The sequence below is a fragment of the Pecten maximus genome, chromosome 10 (genome assembly GCF_902652985.1).
Source record: "Pecten maximus chromosome 10, xPecMax1.1, whole genome shotgun sequence".
Classification (NCBI taxonomy): domain Eukaryota; kingdom Metazoa; phylum Mollusca; class Bivalvia; order Pectinida; family Pectinidae; genus Pecten; species Pecten maximus.
The window spans coordinates 23062576-23090206 of NC_047024.1; the positions used below are offsets into that span (position 1 = coordinate 23062576).

The window sequence follows — 27631 nt, forward strand, 5'->3', positions numbered from 1 at the left end:
ATAAATAATTTTGATATGCAACATTAGAGATTGCATGAACTTGAAATAAATAGATTTATAAACATCCGAACAATTTCACATTAGTGCGAAGTGTGATTCAGGTAATATATTGAAAAAAGAGACTCCAAAGCCAATCTGTAGAGCTTCAAAGATGACAAGTAATTGAATGATAAATAAATCATACCAAACCGTCAATTCATTGACATGTAGCACACATATGTAGTCCATTTCCCGACAGGTTGAATATTTGCCGGATGAAAGTTGTTTGGAATTATATACTGTAATAATCATTTTGCATAGTCAGTTCAACACAGATGGAAATCTGTTTTAAACTCGCTATTGTTGTTTACAACATGGACTTATTATATGTCCCTGTTTACAATAAGGTACAAGTTTCCTTAATTATAGCCGTCTTGTTCAAACATTGGGAATTAATTTTTTTTTAATAATTTTTTACTAGGCTACCGCTCATTTTCATTTGACACAACAATTGAACTTTTTTTATTCAGAAAAGAGGCCACCAAAATAAATAACAAGAGTACGTTCATTGTATATGATATATACACAAACCGTACCACCTCAATAAATACATTGTATATGATATATACACAAACCGCGCCACCTCAATAAATACATTGTATATCATATATACACAAACCGCGCCACCTCCATAAATACATTGTATATCATATATACACAAATCGTACCACCTAAATTAATACATTGTATATCATATCTACACACCGTACCACCTTAATTAATACAATGCATATCACATATACACAAACCGTACCACCTCAATGAATACATTGTATATCATATATACACAAACCGTACCACCTCAATGAATACATTGTACACGTATATGATATATACATTGTATATCATATATACATTGTATATCATATATACACAAACCGTACCACCTCAATGAATTCATTGTATATGATATATACACAAACCTTACCACCTCAATGATTACATTACATATATGATATATACACAAACCGTACCACCTCAACGAATCTCCTGAAACAAACCGTACATGCGGAAATCACCACTTTTCTTAGCATCCCAATAGTAAATTATGAATCAAATGTTGAACATTTGACCTCAGTCAGCAACAGCGGACAGAAATATAATCGAATGTCAAAGTGATTTACCACTGAAATAATATTGCCTACTATACGTGTCTCACTGAATGTAATGGCGGCTACTTGTGAATAGAGGGTAGTTCCTCCGATGCCTACTGCTGGACACTGGAGACCATAGTATAATTGGTTTGGTTTGGCTTATTTAGTTTAACGTCCTATTAACAGCTAAGATCATTTAAGGACGGCCTCCCGTGCATGCGACATGTATGCGTGTGGCGAGTGCGTATGTGTGTTTTGGGAGGCTGCAGTATGTTCGTTTTTTAAGTCTCCTTGTGATAGGCCGGAACTTTTGCCAATTTATAGTGCTATCTCACTGAAGCATACTGCCGAACCAAGGCTGACTGGATTGCAATTGTAGGATACGATAAAAATTCCATGACTCTGTCGAAACGGGGGTTTTCTTCCGTGTTTTCTATTAAGGGGACACTGAAGAAACCCAAATATATTTACTGCCCCTTTACAGCACTTTGGAGCTTGATTTGTCTGAACATTTCTTTCTTATACCTTCCTTTCTTACCTCTTGTCGGTCCTTTCTTTCTGTGATTTGCTTTCTTCTATACATGTCCAGTTGAACCCTGTTCTCCTGCATGTAACCCTGATTATGGGTGTACCGTTGACGTCCGCCCAAGTGTGACTCTGAAAGTTGGTGCACCGTTGATCGACGTCCGTCCTCGTATGACCCTGACTGTTGGTGTCCAGTTGACGTCCGTCCTCGTGTGACCCTGACTGTTGGTGTCCAGTTGACGTCCGTCCTCGTGTGACCCTGACTGTTGGTGTCCAGCTGACGTCCGTCCTCGTGTAACACTGACTGTTGGTGTCCAGTTGACGCCCGTCCTCGTGTGACCCTGACTGTTGGTGTCCAGTTGACGCCCGTCCTCGTGTGATCCTGACTGTTGGTGTCAAGTTGACGTCCGTCCTCGTGTGACCCTGACTGTTGGTGTCAAGTTGACGTCCGTCCTCGTGTGACCCTGACTGTTGGTGTCCAGTTGACGTCCACCCTCGTGTTACCCGGGATGTTGGTGTCCAGTTGACGTCCGTCCTCGTGTGACCCTGACTGTTGGTGTCCAGCTGACGCCCGTCCTCGTGTAACCCTGACTGTTGGTGTCAAGTTGACGCCCGTCCTCGTATGACCCTGACTGTTGGTGTCCAGTTGACGCCCGTCCTAGTGTGACCCTGACTGTTGGTGCCCAGTTGACGTCCGTCCTCGTATGACCCTGACTGTTGGCGCCTCTTTGACATCCCCATGCGACCCTGGCTTGTCACCAGAACGTTAAGCGCCTAAAGCAAGCACACCGGTTTTACATAACGTATTGCTAGGGACTGACGAAATATATACAATATATACAATATATACGTCATAAGCAGAAAATGTTATATCCGTCATGGAGAAATCACGGACATATTTCATACGTGTAATACAAGTAACACAGTCTCTTATTAACAATATCATTTAATAACATAGAACAACATTTTCATCATGTACACAGAAACAGCAAACAATACGGACATGACTTATTCACGATAATGTTAAGATTGCATTGCTTAAGGAACGATGTAAGCAGTGATTGCTTTGCATTATTTCTATTGCTGAAGACGACATTGTTCAAGCGTGTGTTTTGTAGAACTGACTACGGGTATATATATATATGAAGGACAAACATACTGAAGACAAAGATCAGTTGTTTCTGTAGGGTAAGCGTCTTTCGCTTCATCGGACATACAGACAAGATTGAGTTATGAGGTGCAGTCTTTTGTCTGTGAACTTGTGGGGTGCAACGCACAAGTTTTAATGAGCTATGGACATCGCATTTTATTTCCGTTCATTCCGTCACTAAAAAAGCACAGGCGCAGTACGTGAGATTTAATGATGAATTATGGGAAAAACACAAAATTACATTAAATTTCATCTCTTATAGGCGACGAAGATATTTGCACGGAATGAATCGTTAATTCACCCTACAAGTATATCGCAATGAGTACGAAGACACCCGCCATACAAATCTAGGTGAAATCTGGGGTACCTCACATCCTCAAAGGAAGATAATCAGGATGGTGACAACGTAACCACCAGGCATATCTCAACAAGCATTCAACTACTCTAGCGTCACATTGCACAATAAATAAATAGATAGATAAACTAATTAATTAAAAAAAATAATCTCCCATTCAATCGTGGTAGCGACAGTAAAACGTTCAATCTTATTTCCAAAACAATATCTAAAAAGATTGTTTGATCATTGATGGGAATAAAGTCACACTAGAACTTATGTATGTAAATTAGAAATTCAGCTACGAACGGTGGCTTTGGGACAACTAGTCTAGAATCTGAAACTTTAGTACAGTAGCCAATTCTTTAAAGGGTCTTTGACATCCAACCGGCCGAAGGGATTATCGGAATGCCAGAACAATATTTCGTCATATTGCTATATATGCCTGTATATACGTTCTATATCTGTGATGTAGTTTTTGTAGTATTGCCCCAAACTTGTCAATTTATTTGTCCATATTGATCGATGTTACTGTATATCATTTCCTTTTTATTTTCATTTCAGATTATTTTATTGTGCAGATCTTTGCTACAATGGGAATTAGGCAACAGGCATAACCTATACAAGCCCTCTCCCTGCAATCTCTACCAGAGTTGTCGTTCCTTACACTCTCTTGAGTCAATGCAACATCTGTTGAAATTTCCGGCAACACTCGGAAATCTATTCCGAGTGTTGCCGGAAATTTCACCGAGATGTTGCGATTGACTCAAGTGAGTGTAAGGAACGACAACTCTTGTAGAGATTGGTCATTATGTGTAAATTACAGTTTATCAGCTATTCTACAGAATTCAGGTAAAGAGATTTGTATCGCTGACGTAACACTGAACCTTCTCTAAAATAATTGTGTTTATGATAAAATTGATATCACTCCGTTGATCTTCTGTCTGTCCTTGTATTACGCATCCAACCGACAAATGTTTATCCTTACGTTTGGCCATCATCCCGTCGTGTATTCTTTCTAGACACCCTTTGTATAAGTATGGGTATCCGTTATGAAAACTTGATAAAAGGTCCAACACATAGAAAGCTGTATAAAGATATATCTTGACTGACATATACGCGGAAATATCTCGCTTGATCTGTCAAGAGTTCGCCGTTGACAGTTCAGAAGTGAAAACGATTGTTTTAGTACTTGGTATTTGAATTGATTGATACAACTTGCAATTTCTAAAGTTTCCATGAAATCCATGGAGTTCACCACATGAATGAAACGATGAAAAGGAGTCAGTCCTGAAAAAAATCTTCAAACTTAGCAGAAGAACGTATTACTAATCTTAGATAACATTGACGGTATGGAGAAGACGACAGTTCTGGATGGTTGGGATAACATTGACAATATGGAGCAGACGACAGTTCTGGATGGTTGGGATAACATTACGTCCGATGAAGATATACCAACACGAACGCTTCACCAGGTAGGAGCCACACTGATCGGGTCTTTGGGTTTCATTGCCAATACGATTATATTAATCGCAATTTTGAAGGCAAAACTTTATCGCCAAAATGTGATTTTATTTGTTCTTAATTTGGTGATAAACAACACCTTAGCCTGTGCGACGTCTCTGCCATATATCGCCACCATGGCGTTCAACTATACCGACGAAGTCGACCTGGTGTTGTGCAGGGTCATGGGGTATATCACCTATTCCATCACAGCTTCGGAATTGCTAGGACTCGATCTCGTCGCGGTCAACAGATATTTTCTAATAGTGAGATACAGTACATATTTACAGATCTACAACGATAAGAAAAACATTGGATTGATGATACTAATGTCGTGGATTATTTACCCGACAATGATGCTGTTTCCCGCGACTGATATCTGGGGAAGTCTCTTGTATGACCAAAACAGGTTCATATGTCATCCATTCAAGGCGAACGATAGTTTTGGAAAATTTTTAGTCGGATTTGCTTTGTTAACTTCAGTTCCATTGTTAATCTTGGGATATACGAGCATTTTACCAAAAGTGTTTTGGTCAAAAAAACAAGTGAACCGGACTCGTAGCAGATCTGTGGCTAATCAACACATCTCGGACAAACCTCGGAGACGAGATGTCCGTCTGGTTTCCCTGGTGATAGTGCTGCTAACCACGTTTTGTCTGATGTACCTACCTTTCGCTGTTATATCTATCATTGACGCTAAGGGATCTAAATATGACCCTAGAATACACGTCGGGTTGATCTACGTAGCCTGGACTCACTGTTTGGTAAACCCTTTCTTGTACGCCCTCATGAACCGCCAAATCCAGAAGGCAATAAAAGATCTTTTCTTGGGTGCAGACGACAAGGATGCCATTTCGGGGGTAACAACAATCAACCGATCGAAAACTGAGACGGCTTCAATTAATACAACTCTATGAACACGCTTCTGAAGAGGTATCCTAGTACTGTTCCTTTATCGGGTTCGTACCAGTTGTACCAAATAGGTACGATATAGTATAATGGAATGTAACTTAATCTCAACTGAGTTCCCAAGATGGCGACCGTCTACATAATATAATGGATGTAAAATCAATTCGTGAATAGTTCCGTCAAATATTGACATAACATTTCACTGCAAAGGAAGAGTTCTCATCTCGTTGTTAACAAAAAGTAAATTTGCGTGACATATGATGAATCAATATAGGGTCCAAATGAAAAGTTTGAAGAGCTGGTTCGGTTCTGTTGGAACAGCGTGCACGTGTTACATTACGATTACAGCAGATTCGTATCGGTACAACTGGTACGAACCCGATAAAAGAACGCACGATAATTAAGGTTCCAAAGAATGTATTTTCAAAGACTGTACAAAAGACAAACGCATATGAATATTAATTTGAAAAAGAATTCAGTATTACGTGTATATAAATTACGTGCCAAAACAATGTTTTTTTGTTTTGTGATATAGACCGAAAATAGAACATGTTTTGATGACGACACACACAATTATATAATACTGTTTTGTAGTTTATTTCACCATTTTTTGTTTCTTTTTATCATACTTATAATTAGGAGTGATCTACATTTCCTACCAAGTGTTATGTAAAATTGTGTTTGCTTTCTCTGTTCCGTTCAACTCATCAGTAATGTATATAAATAAATTTCACTTCGTGATATGATCTTCGATATCAATAGTGTTGTTACTGTTATCACTAAAACATATTTATGCAAACGAGGACGTTCCAAAGTCGGGGGTGGGGGGTTTAGTATTGCGATATACAATACAATTGGTTCAATCACGTGTCTAAATCATATTAACTCCAATTCAATTCAATTTATTGACTGGAAGCTTTACAGCTCATCAGTACATATATATACAATACAATAAATTGTAAACTTATTCCTGTTGTCAGTGACCGTGACCCGGACTCTATGACAGTGGGTAGTCGTTTGATCTAGCGAATCCCCAACAGTATTGCGATATACAATACAATTGGTTCAATCACGTGTCTAAATCATATTAACTCCAATTCAATTCAATTTATTGACTGGAAGCTTTACAGCTCATCAGTACATATATATACAATACAATAAATTGTAAACTTATTCCTGTTGTCAGTGACCGTGACCCGGACTCTATGACAGTGGGTAGTCGTTTGATCTAGCGAATCCCCAACAGCAGTGATACCCGTAAATGTAATGGAAACCACTTGCTCGCTATGAATTCGCATTGATAATTACTGAGTATTAAAATGATGATTTATAAATCAAGTCACCATCGATATTTGTCAGTGACTTAGCCCGAGTTTCCTCTGTTCCTAACACCAGACGATAACTATCTTGAAGGGCAAATGGAAATGTCTATCTTCTGGTGTTGCGACCAGAGAGTCGGGTTTGTCAAGAACTATGATGTGTGATACTAAATGCAGAAGAGGAAACATTTTGTCACGGATGTTGATAAGTAGAGTAGTCATGGCAACAAGAAATTCCTGAAGAGAAATGGTACATCACCGTCATTATAGCCCTTCTCTACTCTGTATGGGGGTGGGGACTTTTATAATCCTCCTCTGCCTGGAGGATGTGACAGAGAAATCTCCTACCAGAGAGGTGATATTCCTGGTTGTCTTACCCGAGGATTTCTCAATCAAAATATTTCTCCGAGAGTTGGAGATTTCTCTGTCACGTCCTCAAGGTAGTGGGTGATTATTTTTCTCTAATTATAGTATGTAGGACTAAGTTGTTCAAATATTTAAAAAAAAATTGTAATACAATACAATGTTTACTTGACGTCATTGTGTTCTGCCATGTTTCAGAAACGTAATATCGCCCAAAATAACCAGGTAATAGTTATAGTGTGTAGGGGATGGATAGAACAAGAAAAGACACGTACTTTATGTAACCATTAAACGGATATTCTATATAAGATACCATTACACGATACAAATGAATTTCTTTACGAAGTTCCCTGGTTTCATCAACACCAATTTACTGAAGTGTAAATCAACAGAGAGTACCGACATGCCGTAGTTATAGCTCAAAACAGATCTTAAAATGGAAAACTATTACTGGAAACAAAAGTCGAATTTCGATGAAGATCACTGAAAACGAACGTGGAGAATAAGACCAGGTGTTTCGACAAAGCAAGCGTCTTCTGCATTATTGACGAGTACCACGAGCCATACAAATCTAGGTCAAATCTGGGTAGTCACATCAAAACCGGGGCAGTGGCTCCAAGCCATACCGACGATCATCGAACTAGTCTGACTTCATGTCGAACAAGGAAATAATTCCCATTTAGCGATATTATGTCGACCATAAACTTGCCTTCTCTGAAATACATTGATCACATATCTGTTCTAGTATCACGCATCGAACGAACATTTATTGGTACTTATATTTCATCATTGCATATAAGTATGAATATCCGTTATGAAAACTTTTGTTAAACGATATGGATTAACAAGGATAATTGTATACATACACAATGTACATAATGAAGCGGCAAAGAGTCGGAAAAATACTTCAAAGTTATCAGAACGTGTAACTGATCTTATGCAGCCTTGACAATATGGAGCAGACGACAGTTCTGGATGGTTGGGATAACATTACGTCCGATGAAGATATACCAACACGAACGCTTCACCAGGTAGGAGCCACACTGATCGGGTCCTCGGGCTTCATTGCCAATACGATTATATTAATCGCAATTTTGAAGGCAAAACTTTATCGCCAAAATGTGATTTTATTTGTTCTTAATTTGGTGATAAACAACACCTTAGCCTGTGCGACGTCTCTGCCATATATCGCCACCATGGCGTTCAACTATACCGACGAAGTCGACCTGGTGTTGTGCAGGGTCATGGGGTATATCACCTATTCCATTATAACTTCCGAATTGCTAGGACTCGATCTCGTCGCGGTCAACAGATATTTTCTTATTGTGAGATACAGTACATATTTACAGATCTACAACGATAAGAAAAACATTGGATTGATGATACTAATGTCGTTGACTATTTACCCGATAATGCTGCTGTTTCCCGCGACTAATATCTGGGGAAAGCTCATGTACGACCGAAACAGGTTCTTATGTCACCCATTCAAAGCCAACGATAGCTTTGCGAAATTCTTTTTCGGATTTGCTTTGGTAACTTCAGTTCCATTGCTAATCTTTGTATACGCAAGCATTTTACCGAAAGTGCTTCGAACCCATCGGCAGGTTAACCAGAAACGGAGTAGATCTCAACACATCTCAGACAAGCCTCGGAGACAAGATGTTCAATTGGTTTCCCTGGTGACAGTGCCGCTAATTACATTTTGTCTGATGTATCTACCATTCGCAAGTATATCTCTTGTTGACCCGACGGGATCTAAATACGATCCCAGGATTCTTACCGTCTTGGTCTACGTTGCCTGGGCCCACTGTTTGGTAAACCCTTTCTTGTACGCCCTCATGAACCGCAAAATCCAGAAGGCAATGAAAGACCTTTTCTTGGGTGCAGACGACAAGGATGTCATTTCGGGGGTAACAACAATCAGACGATCGAAAACTGAGACGGCTTCCATTGATACAAATCTATGAACACACTTGTCAGAGATGAAACTAGGGATCCCTGTAGTGTATATCTGTTCTTCCAGTGGACTTCTAGGAAACTACCGGCATTTTAGAAATTTTAGATTTAGATTGTAGAAAGGAATTACGCTTATTGGTATCTCCTTTCAAAAAGAAGGAATAATTAATTACATCATGTTCGCAAACAATGTAATTTAGTTGTTTCTCTGTGAGAGTATTTGAGATTGTTCAGTCAATAGACTGTTAGGTGAAAGACTCAAAAACATACAACTTTCATTTTCAAGTGAAAAGTGAGCCCAGTGAAAAGGAGGCCTCTCGGCTCAATCAACTTAACTTTTAACAGAACAATGTTTTGATGACGTCTTACGCTATTATGTATTTTGTTTCGTTCTGTATTTCACCATTTTTATTTCTTTATTATCATACTTTACATTAGGTTTGGTCTACATTACTACCAAGTATTATGTGAATTGCGTTTGATTTCACTGTTCTATCTAACTCGTCCATAATGTACATAAATAAACTCACTTCATGATAGGATCTTTTATATCATTCTTACTTTGATAACTAAAAGATATATTTATTCAGGAGTGGGCGAACTTAAGTTGTAAAAATCTTTGTATTTGATAAACAATCAAATTAGGTCAAACTCATATCTAAAACACTTAAACGTATTCCTGTTGTCAGTGAATATCATCCGGGTTCCTTGAGAACAAGGTGGCCGTACCATCCGGTAAAATAGCTTGTACGATGCGAAAAATACATGTTTCAAGGCAAGGAACACAATTAGCTCATGTGTTTAATGCACGAAGTAACTGCGTGTATGCTGCTCTGCCAACAAGTTACTATAACGTACAATAGAATCGTTTGTATGACCGGATTAGACTTTATATACGTATAAACATTCTATTTTGACCTTAAAATGCAAATGGCGGATGTGTTAGGGAGGCATTCATCGGTACAAAGCTCGCCTCACATCAAATATTGTATATCACTATACCCCATACTAGAATTAAGATTCGAGTTAACTAGAATCTATATTGCAATATACCGATATATCTTAACAAAAAAAAATTGTAATTTAAAGGCAATATAGACAGATGTAAGCATACCATCGTCATAATTTTTTCAGGTTTGATTATTTGTGTTACCTATGATTGTTCGCTGAATACTTGATCTGTCAACACCTACATCAACTATTGACGATTTTGAGAAACTACCTGTCCAAACAAACATTTTGGTATACTTAGTATCACATGACTAGTGGTGGTCATTACCGTTAAGTTGATTGGTTTGAACTTGTGACCCACGGGGGCCGCGGTGGCCGAGTGTCCCGGCACTTTATCACTAGCCCTCCACATCTGGGTTGCTAGTTCGAAACCTACGTGGGGGAGTTACCAGGTACTGACTGTAGGCCGGTGGTTTTTCTCCAGGTACTCCGGCTTTCCTCCACCTCCAATACCAGGCATGTCCTTAAATGACCCTGGCTGTTAATAGGACGTTAAAAAACAAACAAACAAATGTGACTGTCTATATCCTCATTTCAATAAGAAATGTATCAGTTTAGAAATCATCATCATCACCATCATCATCAGACTGAAGTGAAACCACTCACCTCAAACCAACGGTGACTAAACAGACAAAGGAATATATACAAAAGCTGTTGGACCCTCGATCGTGACACCACAGCTGATGAGCACACTAGTGTCATCTAGACACCAACTAAACATAACCAAGATAAAGAAACTAGAAAAGATAAAGAAGAAAATGACATGGATATTCATCTTAAAGAACAGTAGTACAGCCAGCATGACCACTATATACGAGGGATGATTGATATGTTGTGAGCCTCGTATTGAAAGGGTGTTCCTTTTAGGTCCTACTATTCTCTGACTATATAGGGCTGTGTACCCAAGGACTGGTCTCATTTGGTTAGTTTATATCGACGAGGTAGCACTCTTTAAGTAAGTAAGACAAGCGGCTTTTGCAAAATGAACAAAATTGGTGGAAGAGCAGTGATCCAATATCTGCATAAAAAAGGTTAAACATCTGATGATATCCATAATGATATGGTAGCAACTCTATGGAAAGATGCCCCTTCATATTTTAGTGAAAATGTGGGTGGTGGAATTTAAGCGCGCCGACAGAGCCTTAAGGATGACCCCATGTCAATGTTACAACCCCAGAAATGGTCAATAAAGTTCATGGTATTGTTATGACTGACAGATGAGTCGCAGAAAGATATATAGCAAGTAGATTTGGCATTGCACAGGAAAGAGTACATTTCATTCTGACCGAGGATCCTGCAATGAGAAAGCTTTCGGCCCGATGGGTACCAAGACTTCTGACAATTGATCAGAAACACACCAGGTGCACATTATCGCGTGCTAATCTGAACCTTTTTGAGGAAGATCCTTTTACCTCAGAGGCCAAACAACAATCGAAACAACGGAAGCAGCCTTGCTCTTCCCTGCCAAAGAAGGCAAAGACTGTTCCATCAGCTGGGAAGGTTATGGCCTCAGTTTTCTTGGATGCACATGATATTCTGCTGATATATCATCTCCAAAAGGGACAGACAATCAATGGCACATACTATGCTTCACTTATGCAGTTACGGGACAATATTAAAACTTAAGCGTCGTGGAAAATTCACTAAATGTGTGTTATTCAATCAGATCAATGCTTCTGTTGACAAGTCTGTCATTGCCATAGCTGCCATTCACGATTATGGCTTTAAATTGATTGAGCATCCACCTTATTCAACTGACCTCGCTCCATCAGACTTTCATCTATTTCCAAAACTGAAAACAGCTATTTCAGGCACACACTTTCAGTCCGATGATGACGTCATACATGCAGTGGATGACTTTCTGAACAGCCAAGCAAAGTTCTATAAAAGTGGCATTGAGGTTCTTAAACACCGCTGGCAAAAGTGTTTAGATAGTGAAGGGGATTACGTTGAAAAATAATACAATATGTCCGGCAAATTTCAAATCCTTCAATATGAGGCTCACAACATATCAATCAGCCCTCGTACTAACTGACCTGGGACAATGAATGCCGTGATGTTCAGGTTTTTCACATATTTGGCAACAATATTTACTTTGTTATTACCTAGAGACAGATTTACAAGGTACTACATGTTTGTAGGAGACTGGAAATTTGAACCAGGACGCTGCCATGTACAGCCACAATAGACTTTTTAAAGAGCCTAGGAGATGCTCATCCAATCATAGAAGACGTCTCTGAAACAATAGGCTATCTTCATGCTTCAAAGTATTGGGATCCTATGTCTGCTCACAGCTTTGTTAATTTGACAGAACATCAAATTTAATCGAGGCGTGTGTCTTAAAAATCCGATAATCATTCAGAATTTTGTTTTGGTGGAAATATCTTCATGTGGACTATGATCATGAAGTTGATGATTATTGACAGTAAGCCTTATCCTTGAGAGGGTTTGGCAGAGATGAAATTCATTTAGACTCAACTTTAAGTGGAATAATGAATCAGAGGGTCACTTTGTCCAGGGCATAATCTACAGTTGATATTTGTGTGTAAGGGTTGCATACCAAATTATATTTGGTTTTGTGTTTTACTATAACCAAAGGGCTTTGGCACTTTATTACAGAGTTATGGCCCTTTATACCTTTTTCATAGCACTTGTCCTGGACTGCTTCCTACACTTCGACTTATCTATATAGACTTTCTCCTGGTCTTTGTAAGTCTTTGTAACATTGAAATTATGTATGACATTTCTTATTTCTATAACAAATGGGGCTGCGGTGGCCGAGTGGTTAAGGTGTCCCAACACTTTAACACTAGCCCTCCACCACTGGGTTGCGAGTTCGAAGACCTACGTGGGGCAGTTGCCAGGTACTGACCGTAGGCCGATAGTTTTTCCCCGGGTACTCCGGCTTTCTTCCATCTCCAAAACCTGGCACATCCTTAAATGACCCTGGCTGTTAATAGGACGTTAAACAAAAACAAACAAAACAAACAAACTATAACAAATGTTTTTGATAATGAAGGAAAAAGTCATTATTGGTATCACAGTCACTTTATTGACTTACATATCAAACATGTGCAATAGGAAATAACTCATCAGTTAGGTTGATACACAAGGGGATTGAGGGGGATCCCCATATAGATTACCCCTGCTAAGGGATGATTCCTCGCACAGCCTTGGGACAGGCTAATTGAGATTGAGTGGGGAATCTTTACACGGGTTGACAGAGGCTAATTGGGATGGGGAGATTGAGTGGGGAATCCTTACCGGGTTGGCACAGGCTAATTGGGATGGGGAGATTGGGTGGGGAAGCCTTACCGGGTTGGCACAGGCTAATTGGGATGGGGAGATTGGGTGGGGAAGCCTTACCGGGTTGGCACAGGCTAATTGGGATGGGGAGATTGGGTGGGGAAGCCTTACCTGGTTGGCACAGGCTAATTGGGATGGGGAGATTGGGTGGGGAAGCCTTACCGGGTTGGCACAGGCTAATTGGGATGGGGAGATTGGGTGGGGAAGCCTTACCGGGCTGGCACAGGCTAATTGGGATGGGGAGATTGGGTGGGGAAGCCTTACCGGGTTGGCACAGGCTAATTGGGATGGGGAGATTGGGTGGGGAAGCCTTACCGGGTTGGCACAGGCTAATCGGAATGGGGAGATATTCTTGCAGGCGGATTTGCAGTAAGCTTGAGGTGGGGTTTCCTGCACATGAGTTGTACAGTGAGGAGGGGTTTTCCTACATGGAGAATCCACAGGCTATCAATATTCTGGATCGAGGTGGGATTCCGGACACGGAAGTGGGAAGGGACTTCCATCTTGGGAATGGGGAGGTATTCTTTTTACTTCCTCATTGTTCCTGCCATCATCCGAGAAGGAATCCTTACATTGTGTGGGAAGAGATCTTGGTATGAATGAGGAAGGCTATATTCCCTCTACAAATGAGGGGAGGATTTCCGTTGTTCTGAGAAATAATTAAAAGCAAACCAAGCACACCCCATCACACACACGTACTATAGTAAGATATGTGACATTCATTGTGTAAAAATGTAGCCACGCCCCTTGTGTATAACATTACAAAATAAGCGAAGATAGTCCTGCCATCACAGGATTCGATTTCACAAATACCTAAACTAAAATGTCTTTTTCTTAACTGAAAGCTAAATTCCCCCTAGGGAAAGCATTGTTTTACTAAATGAACTTATCAAAGCTAAGAAACATTTACTGTAATCATTCTTATTACATAAAATAAAATACTGTCAGCCATGTTCTTACCGTAGTCGCTCCGTAAAACATGGGAAATTTTTTAAATCATCAAGAATACAATAACAAAGGTTATGATCCACAAACAAAGAAAAGTTAATAAGATTACATATCAACAAATACATTTGCTCCAGTGATAAACTTCACATTACGTAGCACACACTTGACAGGTCTAAAGTGATATTATAACATGACATTGCAGCATATATTGTGCAAAACATGGTGTCATGTATGTATATGATAACATGACATTTCGATGAACATGACGTCATGAGTAAGAATGTCGTTTCCATATATACATATATATTGTGGTTTTATCTTTATAACAAGACATATAACAATGACATATCCCAAAAGATAACATGAAAGTTACATATTACAATGACTTCTCCCTAAATATAACATGACTCTGTAACATATTACAATAATGACTTCTCCCTAGATATAACAAGAGAGATATGTTACAATGACGTCTCCCTAAATATTACATATTGTTATATGTTAGAATAATAACTTCTCCCTAAATATAACATGACATTGCCATATGTTAAAATAATAACTTCTCCCTAAATGTAATATGACATTGCCATATGTTAAAATAATAACTTCTCCCTAAATGTAATATGACATTGCCATATGTTAGAATAATAACTTCTCCCTATATGTAACATGACATTGCCATATGTTAGAATAATAACTTCTCCCTAAATGTAACATGACATTGCCACATGTTACAATAATAACTTCTCCCTATATGTAACATGACACTGTCATATATTACAATAATGACTTCTTGTCACATGATACAACATTTTCTCTTTAAATATAACACTAATTTTCATCTATGTAAAATCTTGATCTGTCCTCATCATACAATACAACATAAGTGACATTTTACTAATTTCATAACTGTCAATCATTAAGTTATTATAAGCATGAAATAGACTCACTCTGTTACACTTGATGTCATCATTACTGAAAGATCAAGGTAAAATTATGCATGTGTAAAAAGCATTTATAAGTAAAACATACATAAACATCCTTCTTAATCGACCAAACAACAGAAATAACCTATTTTTTTCTTATAGAGAATGAAACACAGTTTAACAAAATTGTGACCAAACATCTCATTTTAAAAGATAATTTCAAAAAGGCAAAACTACTTGCAATATATCTGGATAAGCGTAATGTCAAAAGCTGAGTGTAAGAGCTTAAAGTTCAAACCTCATTGACGATATTTTCAAATAGACATTTGATAAATGTTTCTAGATAATGGAGGGTTTTATTTAGGTATAACAATAGATATTTTGTTTTGTGAGAATAGACAAGCTCTGTATTGGTTGATTACTATATCCAATCAAAATTGACCTAAATGAATTTGTCATCCAATAGAAATCCTCATTGCAGAGGTCAAGGCTACAGATCAGTTTCAAAACAAAGGTCAAGGCTACAGATACGTGTCAATTCAAAGGTCAAGGCTACAGATCAGTTTCGATTCAAAAGTCAATGCCATTGGTCTACCGACAACCTCTGGCTGACAAGTAACTAAAATGAATGATATTTACACAACCATTCTTACCTAACACAGAAATACAATTGCTTTGTTACTACATACATAAACTTCTTTGATTTCAGATGATTTAATTATTTTGCTTGAATATGTAAAAATCTAATATGTTGAACGATCAATGGAGAAATTTTATTCAATGACTGGAATGAAGATACTTGTATACCGGGTAAGTAACAGTCTAATTATTTGGAAATTACAACTCACAGGTGTTACAAAAAATTAATGGTTTACAGTAAATACAACATATTACACTTCAAGATATGAATTATGACAAATTCTAACTACTGCACTACTGTATATATTTCACACACATTTTTACAATTTTGGTATATATATATATATATATATCGCTATAGCTACCACTCATAAACTAACATCACAATAAAGAAAAAAAAAAAATAGAGTTGATTAGATTGAATCATATTCAATTTCATCAATTGACAGAAAATATACAAATAAACAAACAAGTAAACAAACAAAATCTTGAAAACAAATTAAATAGCACTGTTGGTAATTTTCTTTGGTGAATATTGATGTCCAACAAACATTACAATGACATAGCAAACCTAGTTACACAATTATCCATCACAAATATTGTATTTTAAAATAATTATAAACTATCACAAACTTGATTAAACCTAAACAAAATAACATTTAGAATAGGGCACATCATAGAACTAATAATCCAAGTTCAATTGCAGCAAAAAAAAAAAAAAAAAAAAAATTGAAAACAACAAAATATCAAATTAATTGTAGCAGCAAGCATTTCTTTGAAATCATGTTAGTCAAAGAAATGGGATTATTATCTGGACTTCAAAGTTCAATATGTGGGCGTCAAAGTCTTCCCTTCCTGACAACAAAAGTACAAGTATATAGCTTAAGTACAATCTGGATACAAATATCACATTTCAGTGCATGTACGCATTCAGGAAATCATTACAGTTTTTATCTAACTTCCTTGTAATTTGGGATATCATTTCAAAATTGTCATGTCATTTCAAATTTGTCAATCAGGTTTTTCCGAGAAAAATGTATGGAATGTCAGGTCACCAAACCTTAAACTGTTGTAAGTCATACAAATGACTGGATAATTTAGATATAAAATACTTTGAAAAATATGTGTCATTTAATTCATTGACTTAAAGAAAATACATCACATCACACCAGATTGTCTTTTGTGTACAGTAAATGAAATTTTGACTTTTAAATATATTTTTTAAAACCTGAATATAAATTTGCAATCTTGTCCCTTGTTACAGTTTTATTACAGTGATTACAGAAAAAGGTCAAAAGAAAGTGTAAAATGATCGGTAGTAGTTTGAAGACAACTCAATGGAAATGAAATTGAGAGATTGTGATGTCACATTGGATAAGTGATCACAATATGGCGATGTCACATTGGATATGTGATCACAATATGGCGATGTCACATCGGATAGGTGATCACAATATGGCGATGTCACATCGGATAGGTGATCACAATATGGTGATGTCACATTGGATAGGTGATCACAATATGGAGATGTCACATTGGATAGGTGATCACAATATGGCGATGTCACATTGGATAGGTGACCACAATATCGCGATGTCACATTGGATAGATGATCACAATATGGCGATGTCACATTGGATAGGTGATCACAATATTGCGATGTCACATCCGATAGGTGATCACAATATGGCGATGTCACATTGGATAGGTGATCACAATATGGCGATCACAATATGGCAGGTGTTGAACACCTCCATAAAAAATTAACATGTTCAATGAAACTGTAATAGAAGAAAAGATTCTAATAGCTTAAAATTGTTTCTTTAGCCTTTAAGTGAGTATTCCTCTACTTATTTTCGTAATTGTTAAAATATGCTTCTCTAGACTGAATAAGCTGCTAGTCCTTTTTACCGATATATCATAATTAAATTTGTGTAGACTGAATAAGCTGCTCGTCCTTTTTACCAATATATCATAATCAAATTTGAAGATTCTCCTAGTTAGACATTTACTATAAGTCCCTATATGCACCTTGGCAATACCTTGCAATGGCTGGACATTTGCCAGAGCGATATTGGTTTATATTTACATTTGCTCCGCATTTCCCCATTGACACAATGCTAAGAGGCAGTTGCCACCATGCACCTATAACACCCAGTGCCTCAGGCTATAACCCCCAGTGGGTCATGTGACATTAAAAAAGGCGGGATTTTTTTTTGTTGGCTCAGTTTTTTTCAAAGTTGACGGAAATGGTAAGACAATGTAAATATAAGTATTGAACAGTGGTTTTAATGTTGTTATTGTCGATATGGCTGGAAGATGTATACATATCGACTATTGCTTAAATGTTTAGCGAGGAAAACATACTACCAGAAGAACCATATTTCATTAAACATAGAGATGAAGACAACTTTTGTGGATGCTGCACATGTAGCCAAGAGTTTAAAATTCAATATGAACTTGTGAGTAAAATTATATATAGCCATCATTGGACAATGCTAGCTCATTTAAATATTAAATGTAATATTTAACATTTACACTTTACTGGGAGAGCATTGCACTGAAATGGGTTTGTTGGGGAAAACAGACCATACACCAATGGTAATAGTTGTTACATCCATGATTTTTAAATTTTAGACTGAGCACCAATGAAAAGTGTTGTTACATCAATGGCTTCACTGTGATCAACCAATGAAAAACATTGTTGCATTTTTGAGTTGACCCAGTATTGTACTACAAAACTGATATGTTGTTTATCAAATAACATAAAATGCAGAAATAAGATACATTATTGCATGTGGACATTAATTGGGACAATAAAGCAGTATTGCTTTCCATTTAATCTTATGAACAAAAACAAACAAAATTGCATAGCTTTGAATAGCAAATCAACAAAATGTATCAGAAATGACAAAATGACCCTCAATCCAAACTTCATTTTTCAGGCTGTATATATGTGTGTCCAAGATTATATAACAAAACTTTTTTGTCGTATGTACAGACAAAGCAACTCTGGATTGGTGCTGTTAAACCTATATAGGACATATTACATAGACTGACCACAAAAATTAATCTAGATTAGCATAGCATTAATCTATCATTGGATCCCCTGGGTTGATTGCATTACACGAAGTACGTAGATGGCATGATGGCATGAATGAAGCTGACCAGGCTTTTACTAATCTGATCAGATTGAAACTAGATTGGCCGAACCTCTGTTCATCTAAAGAATAAATCAAGATACAACTTGACAACAGTGATACAAAACATCTATATGCAAATGCAATAAAAAACAATAATAAATAAACATTGAGCAAACTACAAAATATAACACAACAAGCTCGAGGTAATGCTGAAAACAAATGCAAAATAAAGAGATCGGGGCGAGAGATAGTTGTAAAAGTTGTAAGAGTTTAAGGATTTGTCGTAAGTGTACTGTAGTCTACATGTATGAGAGGTTAATTTGTGTCATTTAGGTCAATCACTCTTTTTATTAATTGAAGGGACATAATCAACTTAAGGTTTCTTCCAGAGTTATCCCCCTTAATAATCTCTCCAAGACTAATATGTTGTTTGAAGTATATGTAAACTATGTTATATTCCGACATTATTGAAATGAGGTTAATTTGTGTCATTGAGATCAATCACTCTTTTAGGTGATTAAAGGGACATAATCAACGAAAAGCTTCTTCCAGAGTTATCCCCCTTAACAATTAATTTCTCAAAGATTAATGTTGTTTGAAAGAATATGTAAACTGGTGTTATATTTCGACATTATTGAAATGAGCATACATGGATACAGTAAAATGAATCTGGATGTCATGTTTTTGAAACGAAGTGTTTGAACGTTTGATGGGCCTCTTCAGGTTACATAATTTTTGATACAACTAAAAATATTTTACGGGAAGTATTTAGGACATGTATTGAAGATATTTTGCTTGTGTATGTCATTTTTAAGAAAACACTGACCAGGGAATCAAATTACTATATTACTACATGTATATCTGGAGTTGACGTATACTCAGTGCTAGTCATATTATAGGTCTAAAATTAGATGTTCTAGTCACATGACAAGACCCAGCTTCATCAACATTCCTTAACTTGAGAAAATTTCTGTACCAAAAGTTTTCCAGAGGAAAGCATTACAAACTTAAGGATAGATTCATCAACGTAGATCTTTTCCTGATCTTCAATAATACTTTCCTATGAAAAATTCTTAAGTTAAGGAATTTCTTTAATTAAAAAACATTGATAAAACTTTTAGAGATCAATCTTTTACAATGAAACCTGACTATGCCGACCACAGATTTCAACGACACCCTGCTATATCATCGGATCATAACCAGAAGAATGGTGATATGCTCCATTGACATTGCCTGTACCGACACATTGTAATATCTGACATATTAGCTCGGTCCCATACTGTGTCAGTAAAGTCAGGTTTCACAGTATAAACAATTACATGTATATGTTTGATCTACAAAGTGGGACTAATGAAACACAGTTACAAAACAGGAAAAACAATATATCCTCTCTTCCGATTTGATGGGAATGGAGCTAAACACAAAGTCTAACTGAAGAAATAGAGCTTAAAACAAAGACCAACCAAAGAAATTTAGCTTAACGCAAAGTCAATCTGAAGAAATCAAATGGAGCTAAGCACAAAGTCCATCTGAAGTCAGTGTTAACGTTGGGTCACTGTGACCTACATTCTTGAACATGTTTGTGTATGTCTCTGAGATTATCTGAGCTATACAAGAGGTTTCAATGACACAGGGACACACAGACAGACAAAAATGGCAAATACTAAAGGCATCTTGCAGGACTATATGGTGGAGGCACAATTCGATTGAGGAAAATAGCGTAAATAAAATGTAAATGTGGTAGAAATAAATCGCTACAAAATGATATAAAACAGGGTTTGGAAATATTCCAATGTCGGTAGCTTTGCTACTTGAATCAAACAATAGGCTTACTGTATGCAAACCAATATTATGTACATGAAAAAATCAGTCTTTAACTGCACATGCAAAAACATTTATGTTACCAGTAACCTGTTGTGTCCAAATAGGATTTCATTATTGGTCAAATTGTCACTCGGGGAAAAATCTGAGGACAGCCCTCACAACAGTTATAATAGAACATGTACCGTATTTATCCTACAATAACCCGTTGGGAAAACGTAATCTCAAATTCAAAGCAGGGGTGGGCTTATTACAGGACAAAGAGAGAGTGTTTATTACCATTTCTGCGATAGATATGGGTGGGCTTATTACAGTACAAAGAGAGAGTGTTTCTTACCATTTCTGCGGTAGATATGGGCGGGCTTATTACAGGACAAAGCAACAGTATTGCTTATTACAACGTATGGGCTTATCGATGGATAAATACGGTACACAATCTAAGTATAACGGCAACAGTTTCTTGAATAACACAATAACATAATATTTATCCATTATTAATGGTACAACAAAACAAAATGCACAAAACGAAACTCACAAGGAAATTACCGCAAAAGATACGTTCCTGTGAAATGGTAACATCGCATTCATCGTCTAACTCATCTCTTGATTGGACAATTATATGATATATGACTTCTTTATTCCAAACATTTAAAAAAATTATGGAGTTTGTAGAAGAAATGGAACTGAGAAACATATTCATTTGAAATGAAAAAATGGTTAATCATAAAAAAACACTTATTATAACTAAAATAGTGACAGTTACCAATATATATAAAACTCACTATCTGTATCATTTTGGACTGGAAAACGTACAAAAATGGTGTGAAACATAAATGCATCATTGTATTGTTAAATGGTTAGAAAACTTCAGGCATGGCACAAATTATTTCATTAATTACATTGGGTAGTATTAGAGCACAGCATTATTCAGAAAGATTTTATAAACTATTATGCTTCTACCCAGAAAGACATAGTGTATTTATCCTGTAATTTGTTTTGTTTTTTGTTTTCTGTTTGTTTAACGTCCTATTAACATCCAAGGTTATTTAAGGACATGCCAGGTGTTGAGGTGGAGAAAAGCCGGAGTACCCGGAGAAAAACTACCGGCCTATGGTCAGTACCTGACAACTTCCCCACGTAGGTTTCGAACTCGCAACCCAGAGGTGGAGGGCTAGTGATAAAGTGTCGGGACACCTTAACCACTCGGCCACCGCAGCTCTAAAAATCCTGTAATAAGCCCAAGGGGGCCAACACATAAACTTCTGACTCAAAAGTAAATAGGGATTGGTTATTGCAGGACAATGAAATAGAATTCGCCTGCATTTCACAAAGCTGTAATAGACCTGGTTGGGGTTATTAAAAGGCATGGGCTTATTGCTGAATAATTATGGTAGTTTAAACGACAGAAATCACATGGATGGGCTTATAACAAGACATGGGCTTTTTGTTGGGTAAATACAGTAACTAAATATAGGTACCCATCTGGCAAACAACAGCTATTGTTGGGGAAGATCTTTTTCACAGAAATATTTTACTGCCAAACATTTGGATAAATACAATAACTAAATATAGGTATCCACCTGGCAAATGACAACAGCTTTTGTTGGGGGAAGTTCTTTTTCACAAAAATATTTTACTGTCAAACATGGCCACACCAAAATTGTGAATTTAGAAGATTCTCCGAAAGGCTATTCATCGTTTATGTACATGTTTCTGAGAGAGGAAGACAGAAAATGGATAAAAAAGCTTACAGCAATGTAAATTCTGAATCACAAATTAAAACACTGTTGTCTGGGTAATACTACTGATTAAAGGGGCATTCCTTTGTTTGAATAAAGTTTCGGTCATTAAAATTGAACTTACTGGAAAATATGTATTTTTTCCAAATAGTAAAAGTTATAATCTTTACATTAATAAGGCAGTTTTACTCTTGAGATAAACCAAAGTTCTTTGAATGTTAAGTCCTGAAAATTTTTAATTTGACCCAAAGTATCACTAATTACCGCAAAGACATACAGTATTTGTATACGTATCGCCTTTTCCCTATACATTTTGGCGTTAATTTCATTACTTGTAGGCACAAACACTCACATAATCATCGTTCGGACATAGATTTCATCGATAGAAATTGTGCATGTTTCTGATGTCCGAACAAAGGAATGCCCCCTTTAACTATCAAATTTATGCTGGTATCAAATCATTTAAATTTATTAATTAAAGCATTGAAAATAATGAAAACATAAATATATGTAACATAAAATGATCACATAATTCAATAAGCATTTGAGTTCAAACAATTCTCTATACTTGATATGGACAAAACTTTGATTAAATACAGGGACAATTAATTAAGTGACCAATTCTGATTTCATTACAGCTAATGCTGGTCAGAATTTCTAAAGAGACTGTTCTGTCCAAACCATGGGGTGATTTGTGTTTCTCATGGAAGCTGAGATCCCTGGACTGTCGAGGTTGTGTCCTTGAGCAAGACACTTTACCCTAATTGCTTTGGATGGCATGAGATGGGCCTCCAATTTGTTGTTCAGTGAGGTAGTCACCAGCTACTACAACAAATCTCTGCCTCAAAATGACCCTGGATATTTACAGGGTGACAAACATCACAAACATTTTGGAATTTCTATCCCATTTGTTGTTGTATTCACGGTATAAGTTATCAAAAATTTCACATGTGAATGAATTAACCTACTGGTATACCATTTCTTGCATAACGTGCTAAATCTACATTAATACTTGATCAAAATTAAAATAATCTTTCTTCACCATATTCCAACTCTGAAATTTTAGGTTTCATGTCTCTTGAACAAGATTTAGTCACAATGAAAAGTATTTTTGAAATATTTGTTTAGCTTAATCATTTAATTTTGTATCAGTTGGTTGTAGTGCTGGATAAAAAGATCTTTTATAACTTAACTGGCATTTTACAGTAATACCTTAAATGACATAAAATCATTCTAAATTAAAACCTTCTATAAGATTAAATGACCACATTTTGATTTTGTGGTAAATTTCATATTCCGATTTCTGCCTTCTGCTTCTATCTTAAACATAACTTGAGGTAAAGATCCGTAGTGCCTGGTTTGACGCACACCACCCATGGCAAAAATTGTGTTTCTGGAGAAGCTGACAAACGAGCCAGGCTCTGCTGTTGAGGTTGTGTCAGGCAAAACATCTAATTGCCCTGGATGGCATTTGACAAGCCTCTCGTATGTTGTTCAGTGAGGTAGTCACCAACTACAACAAGTCCTGAAAATGACCCTTGCTGTTCATAAGGTCATAAACCCAACACACAAACAGAATTCTACCTTAATCACAAAGGGTATAACTGCTAACATTGTTATTATATGTTAAAGCTTGGGGGTACATGTATATATATTCTAATGGCAATTACAAGCACTATAATATTGGTATCACTACAAAATAAACTTAACACAGAAAAGCTTCTTAATGTACCATGATAAACATCAGTGTGTGAAATATCAGGTAAATGTACAACCAAAAATCGTGATCACAATCCACACCATGTACCATACTTTTTCTATAAATATACAATCATGAATATATTTCATGTCCAACAAATATTTATCCACGAAATGTCAATGGCACTTTCTAAAATTTCAAACATAACAATACTTATATGACTAGCATCCATATTGTTACACCTAATTATGCTAGCATGTTGAAACAAACAATTTTTTCCATGCATGCACATCATCATTTCTTTTTAAACATTAAACTTTCTTGTGGAAAAAAAAGACAGAATGTTCCGTATGTCTGTGCTTTGATAGAAAATGAGAAATATCTCTGGTTACACAAAGGATGAGTGGTATCCATGGTTGCACAAAGGATGAGTGGTATCCATGGTTACAAAAAGAATTAGTGGTATCCATGGTTACACCATGTATGGGTGGTATCCATGGTTACACAAAGAATGAGTGGTATCCATGGTTACACAAAGAATGAGTGGTATCCATGGTTACACAAAGAATGAGTGGTATGCATGGTTACACAAAGAATTAGTGGTATCCATGGTTACACCATGTATGGGTGGTATCCATGGTTACACAAAGAATTAGTGGTATCCATGGTTACACCAAGTATGGGTGGTATCCATGGTTACACAAAGAATGAGTGGTATCCATGGTTACACAAAGAATGAGTGATATCCATGGTTACACCATGTATGGGTGGTATCCATGGTTACACAAAGAATGAGTGGTATCGATGGTTACACAAAGAATGAGTGGTATCCATGGTTACACAAAGAATTAGTGGTATCCATGGTAACACCATGTATGGGTGGTATCCATGGTTACACAAAGAATGAGTGGTATCCATGGTTACACAAAGAATTAGTGGTATCCATGGTTACACCATGTATGGGTGGTATCCATGGTTACACAAAGAATGAGTGGTATCCATGGTTACACAAAGAATGAGTGGTATCCATGGTTACACAAAGAATTAGTGGTATCCATGGTTACACAAAGAATTAGTGGTATCCATGGTTACACCATGTATGGGTGGTATCCATGGTTACACAAAGAATGAGTGGTATCCACGGTTACACCATGTATGGGTGATATCCATGGTTACACAAAGAATGAGTGATATCCATGGTTACACAAAGAATGAGTGATATCCATGGCTACACAATGTATGAGAGGTATCCATGGTTACACAAAGTATGAGAGGTATCCATGGTTACACAAAGTATGGTAAGTATCCATGGCATATAAACTATATGACATAAAAAAGTACATCATCTTAATGAATCTGTAAGAAAACAAACCGATTTGAATAAACAAAATTCTGGATAACAAACGTTTCTCATAAAAATGCGATTCTAGGAACAAAAAATTCTCGCTCATATTTTAAACAATATCTCTCTTTCATTTTAATCATTGATTATCTAGGCAACAATCTCTAGTATTTCACAACAATCATCACTATATCACTCATACCTAGAACTGTGAACTCATTGACATTCTTCCTCAGATAAACCCTTCCGTTGTGTGTCACCAATATTTGCTTAGTTGGGGGTGTGGTTAACTGTGATGGTCGAATCGCCGTCGCCGTGACTCCTGACTCCAACAGTTCATCCTGTAGAAGTTTCAGTGTGTCCAATAAAGAGTTCTTTTCCTTCATCAGGGTGTTGATCTCATCTTCCTGAGACACCATCTTGTGTTGAAGCTTCAGATTCTCAGTGATCACTGTGTTCGTGTGGATCTCACTGTCATTGGTGCCGTTGCTTGGCAACGAAATCTTGTTGAGTTTACTTTGCAGGTTTTCTTTTTCCTTTTGTAAACTTTCCATGTCTTGTTGAATTTTTCTGTTTAACTGTTTTTGGTTTTGTAGGACGTTAGACATTTCCTCTAAAGATTTCTTGAGCTGTTGATTTTCCTGAAATAATGCCTGATTTGAGAGTGGTTGTTTTTCCTCTTCCTCCTCGTCCATTTTCTGTTGTTCTGGTAATTGTTTTACTTCAGGACCACTTGACAAGACTGATTCAGCTGAAACAAGATTGACTAATTCTATATTTAACTTCAATATCTATACTCGTTTGATATTTTTTCAGTTTTGAAGTGATACATTCATGGCTAAATGGCTAAACAGCTACTGTAAACGTACATGTTTTAGTGGTACTTTTATTTAAGGGATTTTCACGATGGAAGACTTTCGCTAAACAATTTTTTGCACTATTGGTTGTTTACCTAAAATGATTTATATGGCAAGCATTGTTGGTGCAAAAATTTATCATTCTGACAATCCGTTTAAATTTTCTTTTGCGCTAAAATTTGAGCACACCAAAATAAGTACCTTTACAGTAATTTTGTATGACTGTCATTTATTCATACTGTATAACCATGAAAATTTAGTATTATTTAGAGGTATGAGAAATTGTATATGATAGCAATTCACATTGTGAGGACTACTTTCATTATCTTCCCAACGACAGATTTTGTTTATAGCACACATACTTCAGTCATATTATTGATATTCATGTAAAGATGTACATGTATATTGTGTTTGAGAAAGAAATGTGAAATTTTGTCCAGTTTTTAAGATACATGCCTGGGTATCTAGATATACCACTGTACAAAATATACAGGTAAATCATTGTACAAAGTAAATCTCTGTAAAGATATGTATACAGTCCACAGGTGTGTAATTATATGAAGCATACTTTAATCTCTGATACAAAAATTCCTCTACAAAGTGTATGGGAAAGTAAGGGGAAGGGAAATAACTCCAAAATTTCCTTGAGAATAATGGAAAGTGTTTCCATTGAATTTCATTGACATTGTCATAGGCCAATCCCTTTAACTATTAAATTAACTATTAATATCTATTAGATGTTTATAAACCCCAAAAATTCAGTTTATTTTCTGTTTTTTTCTTGATTGGGTGTGCTATAATGGTGTGTCTGGATTAATCAAATACACTGTGAAAGCGGAATTATTTACCTGTTAAATGAAAGATGCCGTCATAGCCGCGCGATATGGCCAGCTTATGGATCAAACATTCTACTGGTGGAGCTGGTGGTATATTGGGTTTTGGTGCATCATCCTGCAGAGAAATACAAAACATTTAAAATACTGTATCAATAAAACGTACCTGCGCACT

At 36.7% G+C, this 27631-nt stretch overlaps 3 protein-coding genes across 3 annotated transcripts in view; 2 read left to right on the forward strand and 1 right to left on the reverse strand.

Annotated features, from left to right (window-relative positions):
• The first annotated feature begins 4180 nt into the window (after positions 1 to 4180).
• LOC117336259 (G-protein coupled receptor moody-like) lies at positions 4181 to 6313 on the forward strand. The gene has a single exon (XM_033896739.1). The coding sequence runs from the start codon at positions 4495 to 4497 to the stop codon at positions 5560 to 5562; it is 1068 nt and encodes a 355-aa protein (XP_033752630.1). The 5' UTR covers positions 4181 to 4494; the 3' UTR covers positions 5563 to 6313.
• Positions 6314 to 8185: 1872 nt separating this feature from the next.
• Positions 8186 to 9674, forward strand: LOC117336855 (violet-sensitive opsin-like). Its single transcript, XM_033897514.1, has one exon. It carries the CDS (start codon positions 8190 to 8192, stop codon positions 9201 to 9203), a length of 1014 nt encoding a protein of 337 aa, XP_033753405.1. The 5' UTR covers positions 8186 to 8189; the 3' UTR covers positions 9204 to 9674.
• A 16256-nt stretch (positions 9675 to 25930) lies between these two features.
• Positions 25931 to 27631, reverse strand: part of LOC117336598 (UHRF1-binding protein 1-like) — a 123120-nt gene continuing 121419 nt past the window's right edge. The window contains exons 18-19 of the mRNA XM_033897210.1: positions 27472 to 27574; positions 25931 to 26517 (exon numbers count right to left, since the gene is read on the reverse strand). Coding sequence (XP_033753101.1) covers positions 25931 to 26517; positions 27472 to 27574 — 690 coding nt within the window. The remainder of the gene's footprint in view (positions 26518 to 27471; positions 27575 to 27631) is intronic.

Bases quoted from the DNA above. Each gene is read 5' to 3' on its own strand.
- LOC117336259 (XM_033896739.1), top strand. From the start codon at position 4,495: ATGGAGAAGACGACAGTTCTGGATGGTTGGGATAACATTGACAATATG.
- LOC117336855 (XM_033897514.1), top strand. From the start codon at position 8,190: ATGGAGCAGACGACAGTTCTGGATGGTTGGGATAACATTACGTCCGAT.